At 35.3% G+C, this 15,898-nt stretch overlaps 1 protein-coding gene across 1 annotated transcript in view; it reads right to left on the reverse strand.

The window, feature by feature from the left end:
- Positions 1-1,222: 1,222 nt before the first annotated feature.
- tinagl1 (tubulointerstitial nephritis antigen-like 1) overlaps positions 1,223-15,898 on the reverse strand; it is an 84,224-nt gene continuing 69,548 nt past the window's right edge. The window contains exons 11-12 of the mRNA XM_039739547.1: positions 3,487-3,532; positions 1,223-2,614 (exon numbers count right to left, since the gene is read on the reverse strand). Of these exons, the coding sequence (XP_039595481.1) occupies positions 2,468-2,614; positions 3,487-3,532 (193 nt within the window). The 3' untranslated portion in view covers positions 1,223-2,467. The remainder of the gene's footprint in view (positions 2,615-3,486; positions 3,533-15,898) is intronic.

Here is a 15,898-nt window from a genome sequence, read left to right on the forward strand (position 1 = left end):
CATGTTTAAGGGACATGTACAGTAAATGAGACATATACAGTAGCTTAGTGGTGTTTCCTTTGAAGCTAATTGAAAGGAGCAAATCAAATGACCTTTTCTTAGAGATCTAGAGGACACCATGTTGCATTGGACAGAATTTAGAAAATTGTTTTGAAAATGGAACACATGAAATTTACAGTTTCAAGAAAAAACAGAGCATTTTATAAATATACTTCATTTTCCCATTTTCTGGACTTAATTAAGAATTAGATGCATTAAAAATCTATTGTAATTGCTTTAATGTAGAAAAAGTAATAATAAGGAGTATATTCTAAAAAGCTGAATATGTGGTTTGGGTTAAGAATTAACTTGTTTAAATATGGTGAGAGGCAAAGTATTCTGATTCTTTACTTGGATTTTGTGGACTGCAACTTCATGTAGGAAAAAAATAGAAGTATAGGTTGTATCTGTTATAAAGTGTAACCCATTTTACAGTGCTTCAGGAATTGTTATACTGAGGATAAAAGCAAAGAAATTAGGGACTTAGACTATTACAAAGCCATCAGTTGTTGCTGATCTTGAAATTCTGTCCCAAGGCTGTCAGTACCAGAGTTTGTTAATAGCAGGCCGATTTTATAAAGCCATTCTCTGCCTTTTTCAGCCCTTAGAAACAAACAGGTTTAAGTTATCATTTGTGCCAGTAACTATAATTATGTTAGACATATTGTATTTCATATACAAGCTTAATGTGGTATTTATGGTTCTTTTCTTTTCTTAAAATTGGCTGCTCTAGAAATAGAAAGAAGCTGTTTAGGGAAAATAAAGCTCTCTTTCCTTGTTCTGCAAAGCTAAAACCAATGGTGCAGTGCTGCTAGAGCAGTCTAGGGTAACAGTGTGACTTCCACATTGTAGATAGAAAAGAACGCCTGTTTACATTTATGCAAATCTTCACTTTTCAAAATTACCTTTTAAAATTACACTTGCTGCTTTGGTTATGCCATATTTGCTCCTTAGCTATTTGTGATGTAAGTCATGGCCTGGGTCAATACTTGTTGGTGTTTTGCTTGGTCTGCCCAGATGTTTTTTCAAGTATTCACCAGTGTTAGATTGTCTCAGAATAGATTTATGCATCCCAGACAGGCTTGACTCCTGCCTTACAGTAACTGCACATTCAGTCTGAGCCTCTTCATGACTGCAAAACTGGATTAATGTCAACAGTAAAAACACTGTTAATTGTAGGGCAGACAGTTGAGATTTTTAATGCATTTTGAGTCATTCAATAATTAGCATTTTGGAGGAAAAACCGGAGTTATTAATTACTTAAGTCACAAATATAAAAATGCTTTAATGTATCAACAAAAGCCTGGTGACTGTGAATGTTGGATTAATTTTTTTCAAATAAGAGAGTCAGAGAATGGGTTTGGCTTTTGATTCACTGATCACCATATAAAACCTAGCACTGAGTCTTCAAATGATAAAGACACTATTTAAGGTTTGCACATTGATGGCAAATTTTATTTAGCAGATATAATAAGACTTAATGTGGAATTAGAGAGGTTTTGATTTTGTTTTATCAGACCAGAGGGCCTAACTTTCAGGTAATAACATCTTTCCATTTTGGCTTTTTTTCATTTTTTATGGTTCACCTTTGCATTGAAAGGACTTAACGTGACTCTTATATTAGAATGTTTCCAAGAATCACATGCTTCTTTACATAGCCCAGTCTTACAAAATAAAAAAATAGATTTAAATTTAAGCAGACAAAATATATTTTAAGACTTTTTAGAATATATTAAACAAAGAAATCTTCTTGGTTTGACAAGGAGGTGGAATGGTTTATGTACAGTACAACTATCACACATTTATTCACACATTTTTATTACTCCTAAGGTCCCAGCCATTAAAGCCAATGTGAGAGTACCATTTCAAACTCTCCCTTCCCATCCCAGTTCTCTTCACAAATACAAACTTTGATCCTACTGATACTCTGCCAGTGTTTACCCAGTAGGGATGCACATTTCAAGGCTGAAACGTATTAGCCAATACAGTGATGAATATCTTTTAGTCACAATACTAAAGGAAGGTTGCAGAGCCCACAACTTGGTGGACTGTCTTACAGAACTTAGCATTACTTTGTAGTAATCTGTTTGTGACTGTGGAACAGCCCTTAATAACTGCATTAATTCCCATTATAAACCAATAGGCAGTCAAAATCTGAGCATCTGCAAAAATTCATATCAAACCACCCTTGTCAACCCACTGAAGAAAGTCAGACATCTATTCGGAATGGTTATTAAATATAGCTTTTACATTAATAAAAAAAGGCTGAACTCCTAGATACAGAAAACAAAAGACATCTTCACATGTTTGGAATTGGTGTTTTAGAAGATCCTGAGTTTTTTGCTGCATTTTGAAAACAACACAGTGGTCCAAGAAAGGTGTGTAGTTGGCCTTTGAGTGGTTTTTGTAATAGCTGTTCACTGCTGGCTCATTTATGGTGGTGATGCATATCCTCCATGGTGACATGACCCCATACGCCAATGACAAATGCTTCAATCTGGCACTCATTCTCTCCTCGGGCAATCTTAAAATAACCATTTTCTCCCCAGTTCTTTCCCCAAGAGTTGGCTGCCATCTACAAAAACAATGAAGAAGGAATTTATACAAATATTACCTACAGAAGCACACATAAATAAAGTGAAATAAATAAAGGACTGATGTTACTTTCTAAAACATACAGACGTTAAGATTTTAATTTTAAATGATGTTATCCCCATTGTCTCCACTGTGATCTGATTGGAATAAAGGTTTTGTTTATTTAACAGGCAGCCTTAGAATCACAGTAATACCTAAATCAACTTACTGGAATATTTGACACATTAGTGCTTAATCCTGAATATATTGTGATAAACTATGCTAAATTCCAAGCACATTGTTTATATTGCTCTTCACCTTACCTATCAATTATTGTGTATTGGAAACAGGATGTTTTGTTTTATTTAAATTGGAAAAGGTTAAATGCACTTTATGAAACCACTCGTAAAATGTTGTTAGAATCAGCCAGGCAATAGTCAATGATGTCTTAATTAATCAAGAATGCTGGATCTTTGCTAACCTTTCCATCACTTCATCTTCTTTCAGTGAGAATTTCAAGGAGTGCCTTCCTCTTTCTTTCTATACTCTCTGGATTTATTGGTTGGTATATGTACAGTATATATATATATATATATATATATATATATATATATATATATAAATATATATATATTTTGTAAGATGGGAGTGTTGCATACATTACTGACATGTACTCATTGTAATCAATTCCTTAAAAAACAATAAAATATTTTAAAAAGACTGACTTCAGTAGTACACTAAGAAACAATAAAATAATGTTAGAAAACTTAGCCATAAGTACAAGGTGATCAAGATCCTTATGAGTTTCACAAAGTCCAGGAGATCAATTTAATTTAAAATACAACTTTCAGGTAACAAATGTGAGAATCTTACCCAGTATTTAAGAGTCTCTCCATTGAGTCCCCACTCTTCACCCCATCTGAAAAAATATGTTACATAAGAGTAATTTACATTTATTAACAAAACTTCACATTTTTCATTTAGGCAATTATAGATCTTTCAGATCTATAAAGACCTGCACAATTGGTTACTTTCAATATTTCAAATAGACTGGTGACCATAGGCTCAAAACATAGAAAAAGTTAAGACTATATAAAATGTTATAATATAATCTCTTAGTAAAATTTTTTCTAGTGTTGTGATTTTTTTTTTTTTTCAAATTTAATTTACTTGGATTGAGAAATGAGTCAAGGACTAGGTGTTTTTTTAGGGAATTTGGCCCACCATCATGTTTTAAGCTCATAAGGTGTGTTAAAAATTTAAAATCTTATTAAAGAAAGAAACCTCATCTAACAGGACAAATCACTAATCAGGCAGGAGAAAAGATGTTCAATGTGTCTTTTAATTACTCCTTAGCAAAATTCTTTAGAGGGGGTATTCTTCAAATGTTACAGCATGGTCAGAATGATCACAGAAACAAAGAGTACAGGTTCATTTTATAAACTGTTGAATTTACACACAATGTCAATCAATGCAAACATTTACTCTGGTTGGTTCGTCGGTGTACAGTTAAATGACATATAAAATATAAGTTTATTATATTCTGTTGGTTCTTTATACCCTTGAGTTGAGCCACCACCCTTGAAATTTCTGTGCATTTAACAATTGTCCATTCTGGTTGTTTAGAGGACATCTGCTGACTTCTTAGTCATCTGTTACTCATCTTTCAGTACATTTTGTTGTTCACTTCATCTTTATCTGGATTCCAACATTTATTAACCCTTTATGCTATTTCTTTAAGATGAATGCCATGCTATCCTAAAAATATTCTTCTACATTCCCCCCTTTGGGACTTCTTAAAGTCCCACAAAAACTGTAAGGACCAGTTTCCTACTGTAACTTGATTCCCAATGTGTATAAAACATGTGTATATTAAATACAGACTAAAAAGAAGTAAAAGATTTCCTGGCTAGCTGAATTTGGGGAAATAACAAATCAATGGAAATAATTACTACCTAAGATAAATCACATAAATCAATAATAGCTAATAAAGATAAATCATATAAATCAGTAATAGCTAATAAAATTAATACTAGTGAACAAACAATAACATGTATCAAAGTCCTTTTTCCTCAGAGTATACTGGCATTACATGCTTTCCCCTATAAATCTCAGATTTGTGTCCCATAACCTCATAACTATCAAGTACAATGATAAAATATTGTCAACAACTGGTTGATTTCCTTCTTATACAGCAAACATTAGCTATTATTGATTTATGTGATTTACTGTATCTCAGGTATTAGTGATTTCTACTGATTTGTTATTTCTCCAAATTTAGCTAGCCAGGAATCCTTTTCTTCTTTTTTACTTTAAATTTAATTTTATTTGTTGTTATAAAAAAACAAACACACACTGCAATATGAAAAATAAACAGTCAAAACATAATTACAATTAATGTAACATATCAAAGAAAGAGTTAAGATACAGTACATTCATCAGAATCAACACATGAAACAAACATTTTTACCAACTGTGGACAGTCATATGATAATGAATACCCCATTCATAGTTCCTTATATTAATTCAGACACCAGATATTAAACCAAAAAACCAGGTAGACTATATACTTAAAATCTGCGAAGTGTAGTTTAACCAGGCTGATTATGCCTACTTAGACTAATTCAGAGTTCAAGATACTACTGTATGTGAATAACAAATTACAGCAAACATAACTTTATCCTGCCAGGGCTACTGGAGTAAATTTTAGCTGCTACAGGACTGCTGTCTCTTTGTACAAATTTATCATTTGCATTCTTGTTATACCTTATTTCAAAATATTGTTGATTTGCTTTGAAGCTGTTTGATATACTGGGATTTAGTCAGTTACCTTTACATACGTTAGTGTATTTTTAAATGACTTTAATAAACTGATCTCCTCCAGCGGTGGGTTCTCTCATAGCTACTCATTTCACCAATGGGAATATCCTGCCCTCTCTTACCTTTGTGCTTTAAACAACAATTTCTGGTTCATGAGTAAACTTAAACAGGTAGAATTTGTTTGCGAGACCATAAACATCGAGAAACACTGGTCTAGACTATAGGAGATGGACATGAAACCTCAAGTTAATAATTTTAAAAACCAATTGCCCAATCATTGTGTGGTCTGCTTATATGCCAATTTCGTAATTATTACTAATAATAATACATTTTATTTATCTATATATTTATATAGCACCTTTCCCTTGCTCAAGGTGCTTAAAACAAAATAATATCTGCTTAGAACAATAAACAAATAAATACTTGGTATACAAAAGCATTAAACAGAATTAAAGAAAGAATAAACCAGAGTATAATACTAAATTCATTGTGAAGAGAAATGCCTGAACAAATCACATGATTTATGATGTAACACACATACACAAATTATCCTGTGCATCTGGACATAGAGGTCATGGCTGCATCGTGGCTGCCACACGTTCCCAGCATTCATTTGATACGTCCTCTGAGCACATCCTCAGAAATTAATGTGACGTGTGTGCAAGTTGCAGTACCAGCAAAAAGTTGGGAGTCGCAGTGTGATAAAAGTCAGAATGTGACGTCAAGGTCTCTGTTTACTATCTACATGTGACAAAAAGCCACTTTCAGGATCCTCTGGGACTGATGTGCATGCTTTGATTTTTTATGAATGGTTCGATGTGGTGAAGAAAAATGCCGATATACAAATGCACTTGTGGTGCTTTTATATTAAACCATTGCATATTCCCCATCGTAATGACACGATACATTTTAAAGTTCTCACATACCATCTTCTGTGCCGTCTTTTTTTTTTTTTTGCACTTTCACAACAGCATCAGAATGTACGGCAGCGTATTTGAGCCACAGAGAAAAAAATGAAGGACATGGTGAAAAGGTCTATTTTGTGATTAAAGTGGATATTTCAGGTTTAATCTCAAAATGTCCACTTTAACCTCGTAGTTTACTTTGTCATTAAAGTACACCATCGTAAACATCATCTTTAAACCAAACCAGTTGTTAATCGCTACGTCCTTCCGGGGCTTCCTCCTGACCTGACAGCAGCAATCACCACAAGAACACATTACATTTATGATATTCCAACTGTCTGCACATTTAGAATCCTTAGATGTACACTTGATATCACTTTCATGATGAAATGCATTAAAGTATGTATGTTACATTTTACAGATAATTCGTTAACTTCATTTAAATAATGAATACTGATAATAATTACACATGTGGTGGCATAGGCTGCCTCACAGGGAGTCACGTCCCTTGTGTTCAATGCCTGGAGTTTACATGTTTTCCTGGTGGGTTTCCACAGTGTGCGCCGGTTTCCTTCCAAAGACATGAAGGTTTGGGAATTTGATGACACTAAAATGACACTAATGTATGTGTATGTGTGTGCTTGTGTTCACCTTGTGATGAGCTTATGGCTAATCCAGAGATTGTTTTTGTCTCGCGCCCGATGCTTGCAGGAATGGACGCATCCCTAGAATGATGGATTTAGTCATTAAAAATCCTTTTTCAAAACCTGGCAGGATCTAATCAATAATATTCTAGAATAAGCTCTTAAAGCACTGAGGAAATAATTCTCTTCGCATTTCTTTTTTTTTTTCTTTCTTTTCTTTTTTTTTATCTGCCTATTAAACTCATCAATTTATGTATTTTGACCAGCTTTAAGTTTTACTTCCTTAGCCATGATCTCTTTCTCAGGGGTGGGGGTTGGGTTGTTTTGTTTTCAATTGTATTTTTTGTAGAAATGGATCTATCTGTATGGAATGATTATAATAAAATCTATTTAAAAAAATCCTTTTCAGAGATATTGCAGCAAGGTAACCTTGGAATTTAATAGTTGTTTCAGGCAATTCTCAACACAGCGAAGCCAAACCTTTTCTCACCATGATGATATCTCCCACTGCCACATGGTGGAATTTTCCAGATTTACGTAAATTACGCGTGCAGGTATGAACAGTATGACACTTGCGTAGCAGCAGCGTCCACTGGAGCATCTGTCGCGTAGTGTGAAGTATAAACCACTGGAGGGCAGTGACAGACATGTTCTCCATTCTGGACAGCACAATATCATGTCTGACAGTGTTGAATGCTGCACTAAGATCTAACAGAATAAATATGCTGGTTTGTCCCGAGTCTGTTGCCATAAGCAAATCACTGGTTACCTGAAGAAGAGCAGTTTCACATCTGTGCTGCACACTGAAACCAGATTGAAAAGGTACCATCAAATTATTTGAAGTTAAGTACTTGGTGAATTGGGAGGCTACAACACAGTCAAGAACTTTTGACAGAAAAGGTAAGTGAGAAATAGGCTGAAAACTGTTAAGACTGTCAAAATCAAGACCAGACTTTTTTAACACTGGGGTTGCAGAAGTGATTTTAAAAGTGGCTGGCACAAAACTGGTGTCAAGGGATGTATTTATTATTGTTGTAACAGTCAGGATTATGGCATGAAGGCAGGATTTAAGAAGTGTGGTGGGGATGAGGTCCAGTACACAGGTAGTAGGCCACCTCTTATAAAGCAGGTCATTGACAAATGCAGATGTGACTGGTAAAAATTTAATAAAGGAGCTGGATAGAGTGGGAAGACAGTTGAAGATATAAATAGATGATGGATTTATGTTAGTTGAATTTGTTTATGTTGTAGTAATATGTGCATCACTTTCAAATAGTGTTAAAAAAGGATGGTGTGTATAAAACTGGGTTCACATCCCACGTCAGCCTCTTAAGCCAATTAACTTTATTAGGAGTACTTCAGTTTTTGTTCAACATATGGGAATAAGTGTTAGGTTGATTGACCCCACGCACATGAATGTGAGTTTGTGCTTGCATGTACTCTGCAATGGACTATGTGGCATATGGCAGGTTGTTTATCCCGGCCAATACCCCCAGGCCACCAGATGGAGCCCTCCCTGCAGCATGGAGGTGCCCCGAAGACCAGCAGGGATTCCTGGACAATGGAGTTTTTATCCACAGCCCTGCTGGATACCATGGGGGCCGCTAGAGGACGCTGCAGGGAGGAACAAAGACTATTGGCCCTACACCCCGGAAGTACGTCAGAGTCACATGGACAAGAGGAATGACATGCTTCCGGACCCGGAAGTGATAGGAGATCACATGGACTGGGGGATTGGAAACACTTCCGGGTCAGGGACTATAAAGGACTCTGGGAAATCTCAGATGAGTAAGCTGAGCTGGGTGGAAGGGTGGCAACGCGTCTGGGAGTGGATGATTGGTTTATTGTAGTATTGTGAATTATTTAATGAGTATTGAGGAAAGGAGGGTGCTTTGTGCACTGTTGTGTTATGATAAAGTCGATAATTGGACATTTACCCGGTGTCTGACGTTTGATCTGAGGGCTCAAGGGAGTGATAGCGCCCCCTATCAGTCACATCTGACATACTGTTCAATGGTGCTGTAAAGATGGAAGGAGTGTGATGAGCAAATGGATTGATGGATGACTTGTACATGATGTGGCATTGTGCCACACTGGGCGGTAACTGTTTTCTCACTACCTTGGTGGGTTTTCCCCAACATTCTTGAGGTTTATATTATAGGTTAAATAGCTACTCCATATTAATACAGTACATCAGAATGTGGGACTATGATTGAGTATGCCTTGTAATAGACCAACTGGCTTCCTCCTTTATATTGTATATTGTTCTCCTAAAACTCTCTGACTTCCCCTGTATGTAAAATGTGGATAGACAGAGAAATAACTGGTACATGGAGATTCATTACCTCTGACTTAAAAATGTGTACCTAGTTAAGGTGATCACGCAACATTTGCCTCAACTACTACTATATTATTCTAGTGAATGACTTGACAGAAATAAAAAACTTTGGGAAAAAAAAATAAAAGCTCTGCTCTGTTGCATTGGTCACATTTTAATAAAGTATGATGCTTATTACACTTAAATATTTCCTGTAAACAAGAACCTTTATTACTTGAACGTCCGGTTTGGTTTAATAATTATGCATGGGATAGAAGAATAATGCCTGCACATTTCTGGAGTTTATCCAAGCATTCAAAGATAAAAATGTGCCGTTGTTCTGCTAATGAAATGATTAACTTGAGCAGGATTTTATCTGAGAGTAGTTCAGTAGAGGTGCCATTTTACTCTAATGTTACTTATTGTATTCTTTCAGGTGAGGCCCCCAGCATGCTGGCTACTGTATTGTGAAGCGTTTAGAAGGTAGAATCAAGTGTGTATATCAAAATCAAATCAGGATATACAAATTCAAGAGAACAACATACTGTATGTACAACATAAATCATAAAACAAGCTATTTCTAACAGCAAAGGTTTTAAAATGAAGAATGAAAAAAATTAGATACACCTCATTTTTTAATAATAAAGCTGTTAATAAAGCTGTTAACTATCCATCTTATAAACCCACAGGAAAGCCAGAGGCTAAAATGTGATCTATCTATCAGCAGTTGTGCCAGAGGCTGTAGATCCTCCATCAGCTATTTGCTGGGACAATAGATTACAATGTGCCCAAATTGACCAGAGTCACACCCTTCTTGAACAATGCATATTTTCAATTCAGAGCAGATTAATATTGATTGTGTACGACTTGGCATTCTTCCAAATAGCAGATGGCTACTTAGGGGTTCAGTGGCCAGACACAAAATGTGAATGGCACTGCACAAAGTGTAATCCTTATCAGCAGTGTCTGCAGTACTAGACCACATAACATTACACCAGGCTCCGAAGAGGTGATGATAAAAAGTTTCAGACATCCATCCACTTATTCATTCAAATAATCTCTATAATCTAATTTTAAGGCTGTTGGGCACTGGAGCCTGTTAACACATTCTAATACAAAAGTGATTGTTATATGTCCTCAGTTTACTGATACATTCTTCATTGGCATATCAGCATTCTTGTTCAATGGCTCACATTAGTGTCGCTTGTAGTAAACACTGTCTCCTCTGATGTACATATTTTGCACATTTTTAAAAAAACATCCAGTACTAGAACAATGACACTTTAAGAGCAGTAGTAAGAAACTAATATCTGGATTCAAGCCCAGCCACTGCATGTGTGCTATGTGTATATTCTTCATGTGTCTATTTTAGTTTTTGCTCAGAGTACACCAGTTTTCCTCCTACATACATCAGAGGTGTTAAACTCAATTTTACTGAAGGCCAAAAATTACACTTTATATATCAAATGATGGCCAGAATAGATCAACAAACTACCTCCACATTTTCTTTACCAACTCACACAGTTACCTCTTTGTGCTCCACAACTATGTATTTTGTCTTGCGTCACTCTTAAAACTGCCATTCCTTTTTATCAGCTTTTCTTTGTTTGTACACTGCAGCAGGTTAGAGAAGCTATAAAGGACTGAAATCAGCCTTCAGCATAAATCAGTGCACAAAGTTGGGCACGTGTGACAATTTTGTAGCTAAAGTTCAGTATATCTGTTTACACTTGGTATTAAACTGCATCAAGATCAGACAGTACTTGACCACATAAAAAAGGGTTTAAATACATGGATCATACAAACCATATTTGGAGTTAGTCAGAAACAGATATTAATTACTTTTAACACTTAATGAAATGCAAATGTGTCTTCTATTCATATACATCAGTCATGCTAGTGGAAATGAAAAAAGAATTGTGTAGAGTGGTGGCAGCAGTCAGGTAAGCCATGGAAAGGTCGCCATCCCCGTGCAGCTTTAAAAAGTGACTGCAGTGGCAGCAGTAATGTGTGTGAAGGCAAGCTACCATCTCCTTCATGAATTGCTACGTCTTTGGAATCATACTAAAACACTAAAATTCTTTATGGCAAGTTGACAATTTAACCATTTTTCTCTTTTTCTTGATGGGTCATTTTGAGCAGCCAGTTCCCATTCAAACTGCAGGTTACTACTAACCGTGGGGTGCTGTGCTGCACAGATAAATGAAAGTGAACACTGGAGATGCATTTTAATGCAGGTTTAAATGTATTCTGGAAAAAATTATTAACATATACAACCAACTGAAATGTGAAATTTACATTAAAGGGGTTGTTTGAGAAAACTGATGGTTATCTCTCTTTTGAATGTTGATTAAGTTAATCACTTTAAAAAGATCAAATGGCTAGAATCGGCCAGCACCCAGACACTCCTGTCTACATCCTGAGGACATTAAAGATAATATTATTTGCAACTCTAAATTAGATCTTTATTTGTAGCATAAGCATTTCCAGTAATAAGCTGATGAATCTTACAGAACTGGTTTCTGCTTTGAGCTTGATGATGTTGGGATAAGCTGCAGCTCTCTGTGACCTTGAACTGGAATGAGCAATTTCAGAAAATGTCCTGGCATGCTGATGTATTTACTGAGTCTTATCGAGTAAACCTTTGATGGGAAGTGAAACTGCCTTCTGTTTCAAAGATATACTCCTTAGTCATTAGATCAAAATGGCTAAATAATCAGGCCTAGATACCAATCATGAATAGTTTCATTCCTACAAGGTGACATACTATAGCTGGAGTAAAAAAATCATGGGGAAAAATTAGATTTATAACATGAACAATAATAATGAAAATTAAAACCTAACAAAATTATTTTGATTTAACTTATCTGGTAAATATTCATTGCACCTTGTTTTTTCTGTATCAGTATTATGCACATGGTGGCACAGTGATTAGTGCATCTAGCTCAAAGGTCCAGGAGACTAGATTTGAATCACAACCCATTCATCTGTAGTCTTCATTTTCTCTATATGTGCATTTTCCTTCAAAAACTCTGGTCTCCTTCCCAGGTCCCAAAGACTTGTTTGTTATATTAAAGGGTAGGTTCAGTGTTTATCAAGTCAAACTTATTTCTTCACAAACATAATTTAAATGCATTTGCCATGTAAAATTGTGTTCTAAAGTTCAGCATTTTCTATAAATGTAAACAAATTCATAGCCACTCCTGGTATTTTATAATGAAGCCTATGGGGCTCAGAATGCCCAGAAAACAAAAGTCCAAAAACATTATTAAAATATACATTTTTCAAGATAACAAAGTTGCTGACATATTGTAAAATAGCTTATACATGCCATATTCAAACATAAAATACCAATATTATGAGATTAACATTTTTTAAAAGAAGACCACCCAAGCCTTTCACTTTCAGGGGATGTGGCTACCTCTCGAAAAGCAAAATCACATTGTAATGTTCCTGCCATGTGCTTAGTATTGTTTTTATGTACTTTCAGATTTATCTGAGAATTTCTCTCAGGAAGGCCACTTCTGTCATGCAAGCAAATAGAAAACATACCCTTACCTTCAGAAAAACAGCTAGAATATGTGATAAAATGATTATTTCCAGATCCCTTTTGTTGTCACAAACATGCATTTGTTCACATCAAAATGTGTGCGTATATTTATTTATTTTCTTGTATATCTATTTCTGTATTTATTTTTTAAAAGAGGTTCTGTAAAAAAGCCAGATTTACCCTTGGGGACAAATAAAGATCTATCTATCTATCTATCTATCTATCTATCTGCCGCTTCAAAGAAGATTTATTCGGAATGTTTTTAGGCTTATATTTTCCAGTTGCACCCTGTGTCCCAAAGGTTCTATTATAAAACACCAGAACTGGCTATTTATTTGTTAAAATTTATAGAAAATGTTTAACTTTAGAACATAATGTTGCGTGGCAAATGCATATATACCATGTTTGTGAAGAAATATCTTCGACTTGAAAAATACCAAACTTTTTCTTTACCTGGTTGCTCCAGTGACTGTTAGTTTGATGACACTTCATCTGCTTGTCCATTTACTCTGAACTGGCCTTATAAGAGTGCATGAGTGCTTGTGTAGGAGTGTGTCTGGTGATGGACTGCTGCTACTCCATCTATTGCCTACACTCCTACACTGGATATAATTCTGTTGGGACAGTCTCTGGCTACCTGTGACCCTGCAATTTAAAAAAGCAGGTTCAGTAAATGGATGGGAGGGTTTATTATTCAATGTCTTAACTACTTGTGGACACTTTACCTGAGTTAGAATACAATATCGAGAGAATGCTGAAGTTTAGAGGAGCAAGAACAACTATGTTAAGAGTCTTGAACAATGTTGAAAGGTGTGACAGGGGCTCAAAAGTTCACAAGTGACAGAATGTGCTGTGATGTAGGGATGGAAAAATAGGATTACTAAACACTGAAAGAACTAGAGCTTGTACTGGGCAAGACAAATGCTAAATTCACTTTTAGAGAACACATTCTCAATAGCCCCACTAGGGTGTTTTCTTCCCTTCTTATTCTTAATTCTTCTGAAAGTGTGCCCTTCCAAATTGATATTACAGTATATTGTGTTTTGAACTAAAAACCTACACTTTTGTAAAGTTTGTGCTCTGCTGTAATTTTGTTCAAATTCCAAAGGGTGTCGATGCAACAGTATTTTATTCCAGTTTTGTTTATTTTGAAAACTACATGATTTTATCCTTAATATTTTTTCAAAGAAAACTGTAGTTCTTGAGGACATTGTCTTGCCAGTTCCAAAAACAATATGTTGCTCAAAAAAAGAACCTTTTATATCTCTGGCCAGCATTACTTCCTTCGAAAATTCTACAGTCATTTCCCTGACAGGATTAGGAAAGCCAGCTTCCTTTGCATCCCATAATAATTTGCAGTTACTGGCCAGTATTTCCATGAAGAGAATATAAAAGAAAAAAAAATAATAGGACCAGAATATTCCCTGGAAGACTGCCATGTCATTCTTGTAGACAGACAGCAGTTAGCAGACCAAACAATAGCCCTTCTAGCAGGGTCAACTTGCAAACAGAAGCATTCTGTTTTTCCCATCCTATGGTTATTAAAATATGATCATTTATGAATCCTGACTTCTGACAGGTTTCCAAAGGATTCTCGCGCATTCTAGGAACCAGTAGAACAAAGCCTCAACTCAGTTGTGATGGCTAGTTTAACATCAGTTATACAGCATTATCAAGCATGAACAGACCTCATGTAGAAAAGCTCAGTGTTCATCATTGTAGCATCATACCTGTCAATGTGGAGTGTAAGTTATTTCACTGACTAACATGTTCAGCCTACTGACTAATAATGCTGGTGAGAAAGTGGTGACATATTGTACATTTATCCTTGATGCATCTAAGAATTTCATTGTACTCTATGTATGTCACAGCAAACTTGGACTTGAAATTAACATTATTAATTGTGCCTGTATTTGCGTGTTCAGTGGTGTGTCCAATGATGAACTATTGTCCTATTCAGACCTGATGCCTGTCATTCCACCGCTTCAGTCAGGACATATCTCAGTGATGATTTATTTATTTATTTAATTCATTCATTCATTCATTTATTCATTAATTATCAAACTATGCTTCATTCATTTCTAGGCCAAGGGGGCTGGAGCCCATCCTTACAGCATTGAATGCAAGGAGCAACCCTGAATAAAGATCTAGACCATGGTAAGGTACACTCCCTCACACCTTCTCACTCACTCTTACCGAGCCTATTCTGAGTGAGTTAAGTGAATAGAGAGAAAGATGAACAGTCATCATGCTGACAATCACTTAGGGAAAGGGCCAACCATGGTGTAATGATATGATGGGCATAAGTGGACTTAAATTTATAAACCTTATGATTAATACATGTGGAAAAATAGCTGTCTTTCAACACATTATTCATTTCTTTAAAGCATACAACATAAAGATACTGAGGCCTTATGTGCTTTTCTTGCAATGTTTAACAATCATCTCTTTGCAAAGAGTCTCAGTTGTTCTTCTGAACTTAATGGTTCTAGCACAAACTGATATTGTAAATACACATTATATACTGCATGTTATTTGTAGCTTTTAGTGTTATTTTGTTGGTATTGTATTATTGTCAACTGTTCTAAACATACATGCATGTAAGAATTTTGTTGGACTTGGTACAGTAAATGTGCACTTACTGTAGTTAACTTAATATGTAATCTCTTTATTTAATCCAATTGTTTTTGTTTTCAGTGTATATATAACATCTCGTGAGTTAAAGACTACAAAACTCTTTAATTTGTTAAAAAATCCAGTCTGTTAGCTAATGACATCTTTCAAATATTTTTGCTGCTTTTTTCTATGCATGTATATTTACTTATTATAATAAGCTTTAATATAAAGAAAGGAGAAGGTAAATAAAGTGAGAGAGGATTTCTTCTTTGAAAAAAAATGGCTGTTTGTGCTTTCTACAAAGAATGAAGACCCATGTTTATATTCCATGGCCAATGGGGGTAAAAAAAAGTGGGAATTCCAGTTTTCTTTCAGCATTCCATAGATATTCATTTGAGAGGCTTAATAGTGCCTCAAAACCGCCCAATTGTGG

Source organism: Polypterus senegalus, chromosome 17, assembly GCF_016835505.1.
Source record: "Polypterus senegalus isolate Bchr_013 chromosome 17, ASM1683550v1, whole genome shotgun sequence".
Lineage (NCBI taxonomy): Eukaryota > Metazoa > Chordata > Cladistia > Polypteriformes > Polypteridae > Polypterus > Polypterus senegalus.